Here is a 17,291-nt window from a genome sequence, read left to right on the forward strand (position 1 = left end):
AGACAATGATGAATTTTGACACTATTCTGCTGAGCATTGCAGGGTTCCTCTTGAATAGTCCAGGCAGCAGAAGCATTATTTCAGTACCCCAACAGTCTGTTCGATCACATCTTGTGTGTCAGCAAGGCTTTTATTGTATGCTTTATGTACACATATATGTGGGTTGCGCACTGAAGTCATCAGCCATGTGGTCAATGGATAACCCTTGTCACTTAGTAGCCATCCTTTGGTTTGCCATGGTAGCCCAAATGCAGCTGGCTTGGTGGCTGGTGGCATAATGACTGCTGCTAGGGTAGCAGGCACTCACTTGCATGATTCTCTGTCTATGGTCCCACCCACTGGCTGTTCAGGGAGTGGAATCTCTTTTGGTTGCGGTATATGTTTTGTTGCGTTGTCTCTATCTGTGGTGTGTACTGCTTAGACACCATTAAGCAGTCTTGTAGAAGTTACCAAGAGGTCTTTATTAATATTACTGACCTAAGTACATTATTACAGTAGAGGGTACAGGTATGGAGAGGACACCATGGCATGTCCTTGCCTATTGCTATCTAGCTCTGCTGACCTAAGCTCCAGGTCGGGTGCCTTCTTACATCACCAATGGGCGGTACTGTACTCAGTCTTAGGTTAACCCTTGATGTTCTGGATCTCTGTAGTACTATATAGGAAAGAGTTGTCATGTGGCACCTGCAAAGCACAGTCAATGGCACCCTGCACCATTTGGAGACCTGCAGACCCAGTGAATCTGCATGTTCATTTCACCTGCCTCTCTTTGGCAAGAGAGGATGAAATGCAGTTACTTCTCAATGAATAGAAACCATCAGTGACCTCTCTTTTGGCACAAATGAGAGATGTTGCAAATATGTCCAGCTCCAGCCTGCCACTGAACCCGTGTTCAATTTATGCAAGGAGGGTGGTAGCTGGAAACCTGAGCTCCAGCTGGTAAGAAATCAGGATTGCACACTGATTTATGCCGTGGATTCCTGCTCTGCATACTTCCTCTGACCGCTCACTGTGTGTATGCTAATTCCCTCACAAATGTGAGTCTGGTGTGACTCACCCCAAAATGTATGAATATCGCAGATACACTTTTGACACAGAACCTGTCGCACCCAAACCACAGGCAGACTTTAATGGAGGTGGTGGATAAAATGGCTTCTGCCCAAAGCAATTGTTTAATCTCAGGTGACAGAAATGACCATGTGACTCTGGCAAGCCACAGTACACAAGAAGCACCAGTGCACTAATGTATTTCTCCAAATACTCCCCTTTTCAGAAAGAAAACTTCACATTACACGCACTACCATTTGCAGTTGCAAGTTACCCATGTACACAATCTATAAAGGAAGTCATCACGTGAAAAGATGACATTCTAGTCTGTCTCACTTTTGTCTGTCTCTACACTTGCATTGCACACAGAGTCATTAAAGCATTCAGGTATTCTAATGATATGTATGCAGGTTGTTGGTGGTTGTTTACCTGGTCTCTGCTGGTCCCAAAGGTTTTGTAGCCTCCCTGGGAATGTTGTTGCTGTGGTGAGTGTTGATGCTTAATCCATTTGATTTGTTGGGGGGCAGCTGAGTCTGGGGCTGATGGCCATTCCTTGTTCAGTTGGCAAAAGCAACTCGTCCTCATTAGTTGTCTGCTGTGAAAGAGTAGCTTCTTCGGTTTTATATATGTGGTCATTCAGTGGTCACATGACTGTGGCAAGCCACAGTACACCAGAAACAGCAGTGCACCAGACAGCTTTCCAAACAGCAGGGGCCTCACACCTGCCTTTTGGAGAGTTGGCAAGAGCCACAGGTCACCACCTTTAGGGAAGGCACTTAACTGGACAGTGGCAGGTCTTCACTGGGATTAATCAACCCATGGTGGGAGTCCTGCCCACCAAGAGCTGACGGATAATCAGAGGCCGGCAGCTCTCTTAAAGGGCAGCACAACTGGGGAGGTGGTGGCTGCCATTGGTACAATACCCACCTTGGGGGGCCAGTTTAGTTCAGTGGGCTAGACAGCTGGTCCGTGATGCAGACGCTGCGACAATGGATGAACGGGCATCACGCGACAATCGCCAGGCAAGGATGTTCCCTTCCAGTTGGGGAACACTTCAGTAGTCAAGGGCATTCAGCCTCTGATCTTTGGGTAAGCGTTCTCCAAAGCGGCCTTCAGGATGCGCGACAATGCAGAATCGCCGAGCAGAAATTAATAGCCAAGTTTGGCACACATGGGTACGGCCTCAACTCGGACCTTGGATTCATGTCGCATTACATTCACCCCCCACCATCTGGCCTGGGCGTGCGAAATCCTACCAACTGTCCTAGCTTGAGACAATTTGCACCTCTTTAACTGTGATTATCCCTCTCTCCAGTTGCTTCATCTGGACCTGTAAAGACTTAATTACCTGCAAAAGACTCACATTCAAAGTATCGTCTTGCATCACTGACTTTATATATATGATTCTGGAACCCACCTCTGGAGCTGTGCTCCGCAACCTACTGATTCGAAACAAACCTGACGGATTTTAACCTGGTGTTGGAAGACTTCTTACTGAATTTATTATTGTATAACAAACTGTGGATTGGAAACTAATGCTAATAAACTGAAACATCACAAACACAACTAACCACGATGAATTCTCCTTCAGACTCCCCCTAGTTATAGTGTCACGTGCTATTAGTTGCCTGACCCCTCGTGGCCGGAGGCTAAACATATTTAGATATACACTTGCTTATCATATCATTACAAGGAGGAGGCTCGCTTAGAGGATAAACACCAGAAAAGCACAGTCGAGGTGGATGACCTGTTGTGGTTCTGTAACTTCTATCCGTTTCTGTGCTATGTAATATACCTGCAGGATCATTTGCTTAGGTACAAGATCTGCTATTTTTCTAATCCCTGCAGAAAAATTCTGCCTGCTGTAATTGTCTGGCATAATAAATCTTGTGATATCTGATGAAGTAAGTACTTACATTTAATACTGGTAGACATGCTTTTTGGCATAGATGAATCAACAGCGGCTGAAATATATACAAGCAGGAAGACAATGAAAACTGCATGAATTACTCCATGTGCATGGCATTTTGTCGATAATAGTAAGCAGTCAAAGAAAGCACACATGCATGCAACTTGAGTTCATTTCAAAACAGTTTGCAACCACCTCTCACAATATTAAAAGACTTTCCAAAGCTTCGAACTTGAGTATAGGTTTTCTACGTTTCTGGAAAAGAAAAGCATGAATACATCATCAACGTTGATGTTGTGTTCATGTATTCGGAGATATATATCATAGAATCATACAATTTACAGTGTAGAAGGAGGCCACTCAGCCCATCGAGTCTGCACCGGTCCTTGGAAAGAGCACCCTACTTAAGCCCACGCCTCCACCCTATCCCCGTAACCCGACCTAACCTTTTGGACACTAAGGGGCAATTTCGCATGGCCAATCCACGTAACCTGCACATCTTTGGACACAAATTTATTGTCCTTTGAGATAAAAAGCCCAGCAGGAAAGGTGATCCAACAATGGCTAACAAGAAAAGTTTAACAATTGTATTAGATCAAAGGAAGAGGCTGATAAAGTTGCCAAGCAAAAGTAGTAAGGCTGAGGATTGGGAGCATTTAAGAATTCAGCAACGGACCAAGAAACTGAGAAAGAGAAAACAAATTAATGTAAATTAGCAAGAAACAACAGAAACATTTTATACCCAATAATTCGATAACTCTCAGCAACTCTGAATCTTAATGTTACAAAACATGATTGAATAGTCCAAGTATAAGTAATTGCATTTAATGTGAATCTAATTTTGTTGACTCCACTGAGATCAATCCAAGGAGGTAGCTCAGAACTGAAGAAATGATCTGTCAGATCAGTGCAATTGCTGCAGTTCACCAGACACCTTTCAACCAAATAGGTGTTAAAATGTCACAACATCGTGGAATTATCCCACAACTGTTTACTGGTAGCAATTAATCCGTTAGACAGATGTATCACAGATAGGTAAATAGAATGTGGGTGCAACAAAGTTACACTAGCCATGTATACTGGGTGTAGTAGCTTCTCTGATACTTATAGCAATCTTAGAATCCATATGGTGCAGAACGCGGCCATTCGGCCCATTAAGTCTGCATCTTGGTATCTCCAGGACAATTCATTCTTGAGCGACATATGAATAGTGATGCTCGGAGTCCTTAAAATATTTTCCAATTTGCCTGTTACCTTATTATTTGAACTTTTCCATAATGATACCAGTGGATAAATTAGGAGAGAGTACAAAGGCAAAGAGATAATGGGTGAGCTTTTCCAGTGATTCCCACAGGTTGCCATCCTGCTGAAGTTGACCCCACTGCAGGTTCCCCGGTGTCGTGATGGCTGAACCATGCAAATTGCCATTGATCTTGGCGAGACTGGAAGATCCCACAGGCAGCCAATGGCGAGCCAACCCACAGGGAAGTGGTGGTGGGGGGGGGGGGGGGGGGTGACTGTGGTAGAATCTCCTGATTGTTTTAATCATATGTTTTAACCTTTTGCTTAAGGTTATAATCAGTCCGATTCTCGCAAATTTTCATGTACAAATTTAAATTCTGCCTGTTGAGTTACATAAGTACTTTCTGATATGCATCAATTAATTAATTTTTTTAAAAGGTTTTGTGTCTCTTCAGCAAATAGTGTAGCCTTACAGCACCAAGTCTAATCAACATTTGTACAAGATTAGAAAAATTAAAAATGCACTATTTTCCCATGCTATATATTCTTATCTGTTATTTGTCTAATGTGAAACCACAAGTGACAATCAAACACAGACAGATATCTGTATTTTGAGTATGATACCTTTGGTTGATAATAGATTCTTGTAGTGCACAGCCATATGATCTTGAATGATAAACTGTGTAGATAGCTTGCAAGATGATCCCAAACAAAATGCTGTAAAAAAAAAAAATGATACATGTTAATCATTGTCCTTCACCTGCAGGATAATCAATCTATTGATTGGAAGTCACCAAATGCATTATTTCTTTCAATTCTTTGCGCACAAGTTGGAATAAAATGTTTTTTTTTCTCTTTTCAGTGTCGATAAGATTATACCACAACTGATGACATGGCATTTGTCACTGACATGACACCATCCCACACTGCACATAGTTAGAGTCAACACTTTCATAAATTATATTCATTAAATCCATATGAGTGCAAGCGGTTTGATTTAAGTGGGACTTTAAAATATGTCATCAAACTTGTAAAGTAATTATCTATTGTATCATTGTGGTGCCAGAGTGAACCATTCCACCTTCTGCCAAAGTAAATTTTTATATGGAACAACAATATTGGTTTGTTAATTTATGGTAAGATAAATCTCTATTCTATTCATTTGCACATTTCATGCAAAGTAAACCAGATTGTAAAAATAAACCAGATTGTTGGTTTTAAATCATGTCTCATCTTATGGAATTGTTTACAGTCGGATTTCATTGCAGATGGCAGAATACATATGGGGTGCGGGTCGGGAACCCCATTATGCCCGGCGCGGATCTAAAATATGCAACATGCACCTCGTCAAATGTCTTAGGAAAATTTATATATAAACGCATTATACTCTATGTACATTCTAATACCCGAAAAAATTAAATTGACTGTGCACTATTATTCTTACTGGGCATGCACTAATTTCATCCCCAATTATGGGCTTTGGAAGCATGCCACATGCAGGATAACTGTAATGGCTTATTTCTGACTTATTTATTTCCCTCTTTTTGAAGAATTAGGTTGGATTTACAGCCCTCTAGTCCTCTCATCGCAAAGGATTTTGCAATATTATGCTATCCGCTCCTTTTTAAGATGCATATCTTATGACTTCTCTGTCTTTGTATCATTACCCTCTTAATAGTGTCCATTTGAACATATATTGCAAACATACTCACAGCTTCTCTTAAAAACTGATTCAAAATATTTAAGTGCCTTAGCTTTTTTCTCACTCTCAAATAGTGCCACCTGTTCTTTGAATATCTATTATTTATACAATTTGAGTATTATTTTAGTTTTGTTCTCTGGACGTGAACAACACTGCATTTACTGCCCATGTGTGGTTGCACTGAGATGGTGATGATGTGCCATCAACTTGTTGTTTCCTTGCTCCAATGATAGTGGTCGGTCAGGAATTCCAAGACTTTAACCCAGGATATTGGCATTTCTCGTGTCCTGGACAACCACGTATGCAGACATGGTCGTCAACTGGAGCAGCTAATGCTCAGGGTTTCAGAGCTGGAGTTAAATAGATAGAAATAGAGATACGGTACTGCAGGCAGATTTTAGGGAGCTAGGAAAGAAACTAGCAAGCAGGGCCTCTCAATTTTATTATTCTCCAGACAAATTCTGGTGCCATGCATTAGTGAGTATAGAAATTGGAGGATGGAGCCAATTAATGTATGGCTGGAGAGGTAATGCAGAAAAGAAGGCTTCAGATATTGGATCATTGAACAAAGAACAAAGAAAATTACAGCACAGGAACAGGCCCTTCGGCCCTCCCAGCCTGTGCTGATCCAGATGCTTTATCTAAACCTGTCGCCTATTTTCCAAGGATCTACTTCCCGCTGTCCCCCCCCCCCCCCCCCCCCCCCAGTCCATATATCTGTCTAGATGCATCTTAAATGATGCTATCGTGCCTGCCTCTACCACCTCCGCTGGCAAAGCATTCCAGGCACCCCCCACCCTCTGCGTAAAAAACCTTCCACACACATCTCCCTTAAACTTTCTCCCCCTCACCTTGGAATGGGTTGTAGGGATGATTGTACCTAAATTGGCTGATGTGTTGCACCTGAACAGAGATGGGACAAATGTCCTTGTAGGGCCGCTTTTTAGTGCATTAAGGGAGGGTTTTATCTAACTTGGCAGGAAGATGAGATCCTGGAGGTAACAGAGAAGGTGCAGAAAGAATTGGGAGAGACAGGTGGCACCATGATAAGAAATATTCAGGTAATAAGTGGAGTCAGGGAAAGACATAATGCAATAAGATATAAATCAGGTTTAACGAACATGTATGTGAAAACACAGTGCTAGATTAAGATTAGTGAGCTAATCACGCAGATAGCACATTGGAATATGATGTTGTGTCGATCACAAATACTGGACTCAAAAATGTGCTGAATATTCCTGGATGCAAGATTATCAGGATTGTTAAGAAACAAAAGAATGGAGGAGGGATGACTATTTTGATTAAAAAGAATATTACAACGCTGAAGAGAGAGGTTGTCCTGGATGAGTCAAGTGAAGTATCTATTTAGTTAAAGCTAAAGAAACAACAGAGGTACCGTTACACAAAATGGGTGTATTCAATAGACCACCAACTAGTTGGAATTATATAGACAGACAAATCTGCAGGGAAATTAGAGGGGTGTTAACACAGTATACATAGAGAAGTCCCGCAGTCAGATTTTCAGGAATTAGATCTGAAGTCAAAAAGGACCTTTCGGGTAGTAATCACTACATTATTCTGAGTGCCATCCTCTGGGCAGAGTAGAAATAGGAAATTAGGGAGAATCTATGCATGGCTTGAGGCATGATGCTGGAGAGGTTTTAGATTTTTGGAGCATTTGGATCAGTTCTGGGCAGGAGGCAACTATTGAAAAGGGATGAGCTTCACCTAAGCAGAACTGGAAGCATTGTCTTTGTACACTACTATAGTTAGCGAAAGTACAAAATTAGCAGGGAGATGGCACCAGCATATAGCAAACAATGGAATTAAGCGTACAAGAATGTGTAGTGTTAAAGAATGAAGAAGAACCTATTAGGTATGAGCAGACCAAGAAGAACTATGAGGAATATAAAGACAAGTTTAGAATGTATGTTATATAATCACACTAATTGGGCAGCACGGTGGTGCAGTGGTTAGCACTGCTGCCTCACGATGCCGAGGGCCCGGGTTTGATCCTGGCCCAGGGTCACTGTCTGTGTGGAGTTTGCACATTCTCCCTATGTATCAGTGGGTCTCTCCCCCACAATCCAAAGATATGCAAGGTAGAGTGGATTGGCCATACTAAATTGCCCCTTAATTTAAAATAATATAATCACACTAAATGTGGTGAATAAGGTTGGTGAGCTTCAAGCACAAATATGGGGATTTGATATAGTGGCAATAATTGAAATTTGGCTTAAAAATGGGGAGGGTTCCGAGATTATTATACAAAGCTGTAAAGAGTTCAGAAAAGATAGGGAAGGAAAATAGGGAGGTGGGAAAGCAGTACTAATTAGGGAAGACAGTGTAGCATTGAAAAAAAAGGATTCCTCAAGGAGGAAAGAACAGAATCTATTTGGTAAGAGTTGAGAAACAAGAAAGTTTTGACCACTCTGCTGGGGTGTTCTGTTTGGAGGTATAAAGAGCAGTAGCCCTGTAGGCGGCTCTCAGTAGCAGAGCAGTCGCAGGCAGGCACTGTTCTAGTCAATTAAAGCCACAGTTTACATCTACACTCTGTTTCACGTGAATTGACGGTCGCATCAATTTAATCGACTGCAACACCACTATGGAATCTGCCTTCAAACTGACCGACTAGAACTCGACCCACAGGCCGCGGAGGCTAAAGGGATTTTTTAAAACTGGCTCCGCTGTTTCGAGGCCTACCTCGCCATCTCCTCCTCGCCTTCTATCTCCAACGATCAGAAGCTGAGCCTCCTCCACGCCCGGTGAGCCATCGAATCTCTGTACAACTCGAGGAAGGCTGAAGTGCCTATACGTAAGACCCGTGAATGAGGTGTATGCGTGGCATCTCCTCATTACTCGCCGCCAACGCCCCGGGGAATCACTGGAGGAGTACCTACGCGACCTCAAAGTCCTTGCACGAAGTTGTAACTACCAGGCCATTACGGCCACTCAATATATGGACCTCGCAGTCCGGGACGCCTACGTGGCTGGAGTCCGGTCCAACCACGTGAGACAGCGCCTACTCGAGAAGGGTGCCCTGGACCTGGAAGAGATGGTAAAGCTAGCCTCCTCCCTAGAAGTAGCGTTCCAAAGCCTCAACGTGTTCCAGTCTGATCACGCGACCCCCTCGTGGACCCCCGACCAAAGAGTACCCAGGCATGTGCCGCATGGCTGCCCGCCCAACACGGGGGGCTACCCTGCTATTTCTGCGGCCAGCATCAGCATCCCAGGCAGCGCTGCCCAGCCCGGAACGCGAACTGCAGTGACTGCAGGAAGAAAGGACATTTTGCTGAGTTTTGCCTGGCCAGATCCAAACCCTCAAAATCGCAGGCCCGACCCTCAGACTCACAGGCCCGCAGTGTAGCAGCTTGCCTACCGGCTCCGCCCCCGGATGCGTCATCGTCCTCGTGCTGTCCGTGGGGGCAGCCATCTCCAATCCCGCACAACAGGTGCGACTCACGGGGGCCGCCATCTTGGCCATCCTCGCCCACGTGGCCCACCACGTGCGACTTGTGGGAGGGCGCCATCTTGGATGCCATCTTCCTCGCCGCCCGACACGTGCGACCTACGGGGGCCGCCCGACACATGCGACCGACAGGGGCAGCCATCTTGGGACCACACCAGCACCTCCGACTACGCCGTCTACCCACACCTCAGCGCGGTCACCCTGGAATAGTCACGACCAAAACACCTTAGGGGCAGCACGGTAGCATGGTGGTTAGCATCAATGCTTCACAGCTCCAGGGTCCCAGGTTCGATTCCCAGCCGGGTCACTGTCTGTGTGGAGTCTGCACGTCCTCCCCGTGTGTGCGTGGGTTTCCTCCGGGTGCTCCGGTTTCCTCCCACAGTCCAAAGATGTGCGGGTTAGGTGGATTGGCCATGCTAAATTGCCCATAGTGTCCTAAAAAATAAGGTTAATGGGGGTTGTTGGGTTACTGGTATAGGGTGGATACGTGGGCTTGAGTAGGGTGATCATTGCTCAGCACAACATCGAGGGCCGAAGGGCCTGTTCTGTGCTGTACTGTTCTAATTCTTCTAATTCTAACCTCCGGGGCTCCATGATGACCGTCTGGGTAAATGGACACGAAATACCTCACCTGTTCGACTCCGGGAGCACAGACAGCTTTATTCATCCAGACATGGTAAGACACTGCTCACTCACAATCTTCCCGGCACACCAAACCATCTCCCTCGCTTCTGGGCCGCACTCGGTGCAGATCTGGCGGTGCACTACCGCAACCCGAGCAATACAGGGCGCCGCGCATGCCGATTTTAAGCGATATATACTCCCCGACCTCTGCGCTCCTCTCCTGTTGGGACTGGATTTTCAGTGTAACCTCAAGAGCCTAACTCTGAAATTCGGTGGGCCCCTACCCCCACTCACCGTATGTAGCCTCGCGACACTAAAAGTCGACCCTCCCCCGCTCTTCGCAAATCTCACCGCCGACTGTAAGCCAGTCGCCACCAGAAGCAGGCGGTATAGCATTCAGGACAGGACTTTTATCAGGTCCAAGGTCCAGCGACTCTTGCGGGAGGGGATCATCGAGGCCAGCAATAGCCCCTGGAGAGCTCAGGTGGTGGTCGTCAGGACAGGGAAAAAGAACTGGATGGTTGTAGATTACAGCCAAACCATAAACCGGTACATGCACCTTGATGCGTACACCCTTCCCCGGATCGCAGACATGGTTAACCAGATTGCACACTACTGGGTGTCCTCCACAGTGGATCTGACGTCTGCATACCACCAGCTCCAAATCCGCCCGCAGGACCGCCACTACACGGCCTTTGAGGCAGACAGCCGCCTCTTCCACTTCCTCCGGGTCCCCTTCGGCATCACAAATGGTGTCTCGGTCTTTCAAAGAACCATGGACCGAATGGTGGACCAGGACGGGCTGCGGGCCACAACGTCACCATCTGCGGCAATGATCAGCAGGACCACGACGCCAACCTCCAGAGATTTTTACAAACCGCCCAAACCCTTAACCTCACTTACATCAAGGGGAAATGCGTTTTCTGCACAACCAGACTAGCCATCCTTGGCTACATCTTGGAAAAGGGGGTTCTAGGACCCGACTCCGACCATATGCACCCCCTCCTGCAACTCCGCCTTCCCCACTGCCCCAAGGCCCTGAAAAGGTGCCTCGGGTTTGTGGTGATATGCATCACCGTAGATACACAAAGGGTTAATGTAAGGATACGTAGACTAGCTAGACACTAGAAGGAGCACCAGACACTCAACCAATAGGTCAGTAAGATAGGGCACGACCAATGGGCATTCACGATACACACAGAGGTGACACTACCACAGTGGGGCATTACACCAACCCATATATAAAGGACACAGCACACATTTTCCAGTGGAGACACTCAGTGAGTACAGACACAGGGTTGATTCAATATCAATCCCACCACGTGGATTGTAACAGACTGGTTTGTCAGCCTGAGTAGCTATAGAAGGATCAACAATAGTGGCGAACCCGAGTAGGAGAATTGTAAATAGTTCAATAAACGTGTTGAAGTTATCTCCACGTCTGAACCTTCGTTTGTCAGAGTGCACATCAAGGAAGCCCCGTATGCTACACCAAGAGCGTAAGACATGGTACCACGGAATGAACTGTTTAAATCCATATAGTTACAACTCAGCAAACAGTGACAACCAGCAACAACAACCAGGCAAGATGATGTTCGGGATTCCGGTTCTGCAGCAGCTCAGGTACCAAGGCAATCTCAGTGAAAACAGGCTTTGGTTCAGGCAGAGATTCTAGATCTACCTAGTAGCCTAGATGGCGTGGCGGATGCAGAGAAAATAAAGCTTCTACTCACCATCGCGGGTCCAGAAGTAGCTGAAATCTTCCAGACCTTCAAATACTCAACGGGGCAAAACAAGAGCGATTTCCAGGCAGTTCTGGACAAATTCCAAGAATTCTGCAAGGAGAATACAAGACAAAACGGTAAAAGAAGCACCAAAACTCACCACGAGTTAGTCTTGCAGCAGAAATCGGCAGTTTCGAATTGCAGCCATCTTGGTAAAGATGCTGGACATGCGCAGTGGAGAAAAAGGCCCCAAGTAAAGGAACAGCGATCTGAACATGCCCAATCGCATCCTACGACCTATGTCACACGCTTCGTGACGTCAGAGGCCCCAGACCACGCCCACTTAAAGGGGAAATGTCCCAAAACACGAAAAAAAAATTAAAGCCGTAAAACAAGATTCTTTCACCTGGAACGACAACACAATACCTGAAATTCGACCAGTAGCTGAAAGTAACCTCCGCAGAACCCTGCAATAAGCAGTTAGCACCGCCCGAAGAGATGATACAGTCCTTGAATACTACGACTCAGACCTTTATTTCTTCTTTGGACATCACAAGTCCAATGCCAGCTCCAACGCAAAAAGTGATGATGTGGTCCTAGAAGACTACGACTCAGATGAAGGTTTCATGATTCGAGGTGGTGACCCCAGTACCAACTCCGACACAGACGCGGATGTGTTCTCATGATTTGGGGATCTTAGAACATAGAACATAGAACGATACAGCGCAGTACAGGCCCTTCGGCCCTCGATGTTGCACCGACATGGAAAAAAAAAACTAAAGGCCATCTAACCTACACTATGCCCTTATCATCCATATGCTTATCCAATAAATTTTTAAATGCCCTCAATGTTGGCGAGTTCACTACTGTTGCAGGTAGGGCATTCCACGGCCTCACCACTCTTTGCGTAAAAAACCCACCTCTGACCTCTGTCCTATATCTATTACCCCTCAATTTAAGGCTATGTCCCCTCGTGCTAGCCACCTCCATCCGCGGGAGAAGGCTCTCGCTGTCCACCCTATCTAACCCTCTGATCATTTTGTATGCCTCTATTAAGTCACCTCTTAACCTTCTTCTCTCTAACGAAAACAACCTCAAGTCCATCAGCCTTTCCTCATAAGATTTTCCCTCCATACCAGGCAACATCCTGGTAAATCTCCTCTGCACCCGTTCCAAAGCTTCCACGTCCTTCCTATAATGAGGCGACCAGAACTGTACGCAATACTCCAAATGCGGCCGTACCAGAGTTTGGAACAGCTGCATCATGACCTCATGGCTCCGGAACTCAATCCCTCTACCAATAAAGGCCAACACACCATAGGCCTTCTTCACAACCCTATCAACCTGGGTGGCAACTTTCAGGGATCTATGTACATGGACACCGAGATCCCTCTGCTCATCCACACTACCAAGAATTTTACCATTAGCCAAATATTCCGCATTCCTGTTATTCTTTCCAAAGTGAATCACCTCACACTTCTCCACATTAAACTCCATTTGCCACCTCTCAGCCCAGCTCTGCAGCTTATCTATGTCCCTCTGTAAACTGCAACATCCTTCCGCACTGTCTACAACTCCACCGACTTTAGTGTCGTCTGCAAATTTACTCACCCATCCTTCTGCGCCCTCCTCTAGGTCATTTATAAAAATGACAAACAGCAACGGCCCCAGAACAGATCCTTGTGGTACGCCACTCATAACTGAACTCCATTCTGAACATTTCCCATCAACTACCACTCTCTGTCTTCTTTCAACTAGCCAATTTCTGATCCACATCTCTAAATCACCCTCAATCCCCAGCCTCCGTATTTTCTGCAATAGCCGACCGTGGGGAACCTTATCAAACGCTTTACTGAAATCCATATACACCACATCAACTGCTCTACCCTCGTCTACTTGTTCAGTCACCTTCATACCAGCATATATGATATCCCGACTCGTGAGTGCAGGATGATACAGCGGCCTGACACCAAGAGACCGAGAGCGGTACAAGTCCACAGAGTGCGGCCCGCTGCCACACAGAAAGTGGTCCACGCACCGCTCAGGGCTCCCGACTCCACACAGAGAGAGGTGCATGCACCACAAAAGGGTCCCAGCCTCTACACAGGAAGTGATGAAAGACTCAAAAGCGAGACAACTGCACGTCTCCACACAAGGGGCTGGTTTAGCTCACCGAGCTAAATCGCTGGCTTTTAAAGCAGACCAAGCAGGCCAGCAGCACGGTTCGATTCCCGTACCAGCCTCCCCAGACAGGCGTGGTCACATTGAGTGGCGGAGCAGACCGGAAGGACAGAATGGCCTAATTCATTTCCTACGTCTTATGGGCTAGCTCTGATGTTCTTGCAGAGACCTGTCACAAAGGGTGAAAGGGCCTCCTCTTTCTGTCACCATTTTTTGATTCTATGGATGCCACATAATTTGAAGGCCTCCATGAATTCTCCTCCCCAACTGTTGGATTTGTGTAAAGGCTCTATGGTGATTGGGGATAAGAAATTTATCAGCCATGACTGAATGGTGGAGCAGGCTCGATGGGGCGAATGGCCTAATTCTTTTCCTAGGTCTTATGGTCTCTCTTGACACATTTCCTCCTTTCCGACGGATAACTTTTTGTCTTTCAGTTGACTCCTCACTGCAAAGGCGTAGTTCAAATTTATAATTCATCATGGGGAGATGTAAGATATTCTCAAAACTAATACTTATTTAAATCATAATGAATGAATGCAGACAATGTTCATGTACACAGAACTCCACTCACTGATTTTCTTGTACCGACGATGAAGCTTTTCATTTGAGTGAATAATCAACTTTCAGGAGTACTAAAAAGGTTCAAAGAACTTTACTGATGCATTGCCAAAATGTTGCAAGATTAGTTTCTTTATGTGATTTAACATTGCTTCCCCAAGGGGCAGCATCAAGTCACTATCTAGTTATAATATAGTTTGCTGTGACATTGAAAGTTGAATTGATGCAGATATTAGTACAGCTGAGCTTTTGTTAGCTCGAACATCAACTCACCAATTGAGGCACACAGGTTATTTGCTAAATAATAGCTGGTATCCATTTCAGAAAATATTTTGTATTTAGAAAGTTAAAGAAATCATTCATATAATTATTATTTTCCATCTACTAAAATAGTAAAATATATATATATTATATATATTACACACACACATACACAGTGCCTTCTATTCCTACAGGACATTTCAAATGCTTTACAATCATTGAATTAATTTTGAAGCATAATAAGTGTAGACAAATACAAAAGGCAATGTGTGCCCAGCAAACTCTTGAAAACGGCAGTAAAATAATGACCAGATAATTTGTTCTTAAGAGGTGCTGTGTTAGAATAGATTTTAACCAGGGCACCTGGAGAATCACCCTGCCCTTCCTTGAATTGTGCTATTCAATGTTTTATATCCACATGAGGCCTCAATTTAATATCTCATTTAATATTTCAGGCCGTATTGAAACGACAATCGGGGTTATGTCCTCAAGTATTAGGTGGAACCTACATCCATAGTCTTTAGACTCAGAAGCAAGAATACAATCGCAGAACCATGGCTGTCTGTTTCTTAATTCAAAGTTTTCTTTGATACAAAGTATTTACTGAGAGACGCAAAAAATATTAGGGGGGATTTTTCTCCCATTTCTGTCGGGCAAGATCGGCACCAGAGCGGAAAATCATGTGAGACCCATATCACATTTCAGGCTGAAGTAAAGACATGCTGTGATTGTCCCCAGTGATGCTACAGGAATCCTCATGTTGAATGACGGGGAATCCATTACAATAAATTAGCATCAAACAATCAGGTCACTATACTTAATAATCCCCACTCCCCACTCCGTTACATTATCCATTCACAAAAGATCTTCCACTGAATGCAACTGGTGAGCAGAACATGACAGAGGAGCTTAGGTGAGTGCATTATTCAGGAAGGAAAGAGTGCCCCCTGGCACAGCCCAGGCACCACTCCGTTGAAGGGGGGGGGGGGGGGGGGGGGGGGTTCACTTTTAATTTCTGTATTGGTGCAAGGGTACCCCAATCATTTTCCATCCCACCAGCGATGGGTTTCATGGTGGGTGTGGTGATATGATCTGCATACTCGTCTGCCATTGGGCCAGAACGTCGGCTTACCATTGGCCCTGGTTGACCGATTGGCCGAGAGACTGAGTTAACCATACCTCTATTAACGAGGTATAAATGGTCAGATGCCTGATGATCGTCCCTTTCCATTGTAGATGATTGCAGAGCTGTGTTCTAGTCAATTAAAGCCTGACTTTGGTAAATCACTCGCCTCGCGTACAATTGATGGTGCATCAATGGGCAGGTGCAGAAAATGAAAGGTGAGGCCCAAAGTCTGAATTCCGCCAGCGGGAAAAGAAGTCGGAATTTCCCCCTCAACATTCTCAAGGTGAGCACAGTAAGAAGTCTTACAACACCAGGTTAAAGTCCAACATGTTTGTTTCAAACACTAGCTTTTGCAGCACTGCTCCTTCCTCAGGTGAAGGAGGAAGGAGCAGTGCTCCAAAAGCTAGTGTTTGAAACAAACATGTTGGACGTTAACCTGGTGTCGTAAGGCTTCTTACTGTGCTCACCCCAGTCCAACGCCGGCATCTCCACATCATTCTCAAGATGGGCTGACGGCAGGTTGGCTTTCCTGCTGATCTACGTCGGGAACCCCATTTGCACTTATAAGCATGTCATGAATGCTTATAAAATATGCAAGTTGCCGGAATCACATTTTGCCTCCCACTCACGTGCCACACCAGCGGGAAATTAGACCCATTTAAATCATGACCGGTATAAGTGGAGTGCAGCTATCCACCTTTATTTTGCTTGTGACTTAGAAGTGAATGAATGTTCAAAGTCTAGCTGCAACAGCTTCATCAGCATGCCAAAGCGTAAGGTGAGACTGGTGCAGTTTCAAGCAGAGGTGTTCACGATGGTGTCCACGATGGTTGCTTTGGGTGTCTAACAGGGGTTGCTTAGAGTGGGAGCTGCATGTAATTCAGTCCCGGCAAAAAAACTGAAGTCTCTCAAACAGAGAATTCCGCTAAGTGTTTCCACCAGAACTGAATAGCGTGCGATTCACATTTCCGCTGGGGGCGCAATTCGGTGAGCGAGTCAGGACATGCAAATGACCAGCACTCTGCTGGTGCGAACTGAAAGCAATTCCCGGCCCAACAGGTGTTGTAACTGCTGGAGCCAAATTTAGAACTGAAGAGTCTGACAGTTGGAGCTGGTTTTAGGCACTCCACTTAGCACACACTCACTGCAGCCATGATGATGGCTCAAGGAAGACCTGCCCCCCCCCGAGTTTGGGTGTCTGAGGTGGACTCACTGATCCATGCAAGTGAGAAGAAGGAGGGACAACGTCTTCCCCGGTGTGGGCCGCAGACTCAAGCCTGCCCTCCTGAACAGCATCTGGGTGATGGTGTCAGAGGCAGTCAGCCCTGCTAGCCTCACCAGGAGACAGCTGGGGTTCCCAAGGGATGGGGGACCCTGGCCTGTGAGGGGAAGAAAACCGGAGAGAGTTCCAGAGGCCACGGTGCAGGTGTCCTTTGGTTTGGGTG

General features: G+C 45.6%; 1 protein-coding gene across 5 annotated transcripts in view; it reads right to left on the bottom strand.

The window, feature by feature from the left end:
* Nucleotides 1-17,291, bottom strand: part of LOC119973452 (spermatogenesis-associated protein 7 homolog) — a 278,469-nt gene that overhangs the window by 221,573 nt on the left and 39,605 nt on the right. For 4 of the 5 annotated variants that reach the window (XM_038811624.1, XM_038811643.1, XM_038811615.1 and 1 more), the window contains exons 3-4: nt 4,823-4,915; nt 2,964-3,011 (exon numbers count right to left, since the gene is read on the bottom strand). In XM_038811624.1, the coding sequence (XP_038667552.1) occupies nt 2,964-3,011; nt 4,823-4,915 (141 nt within the window). Of the gene's footprint in view, nt 1-2,963; nt 3,012-4,822; nt 4,916-11,726; nt 11,793-17,291 lie in introns of those variants that run through there. The other variant, XM_038811651.1, reaches the window with a different exon arrangement.

Source organism: Scyliorhinus canicula, chromosome 1 (assembly GCF_902713615.1).
Source record: "Scyliorhinus canicula chromosome 1, sScyCan1.1, whole genome shotgun sequence".
Taxonomy (NCBI): Eukaryota; Metazoa; Chordata; class Chondrichthyes; order Carcharhiniformes; family Scyliorhinidae; genus Scyliorhinus; species Scyliorhinus canicula.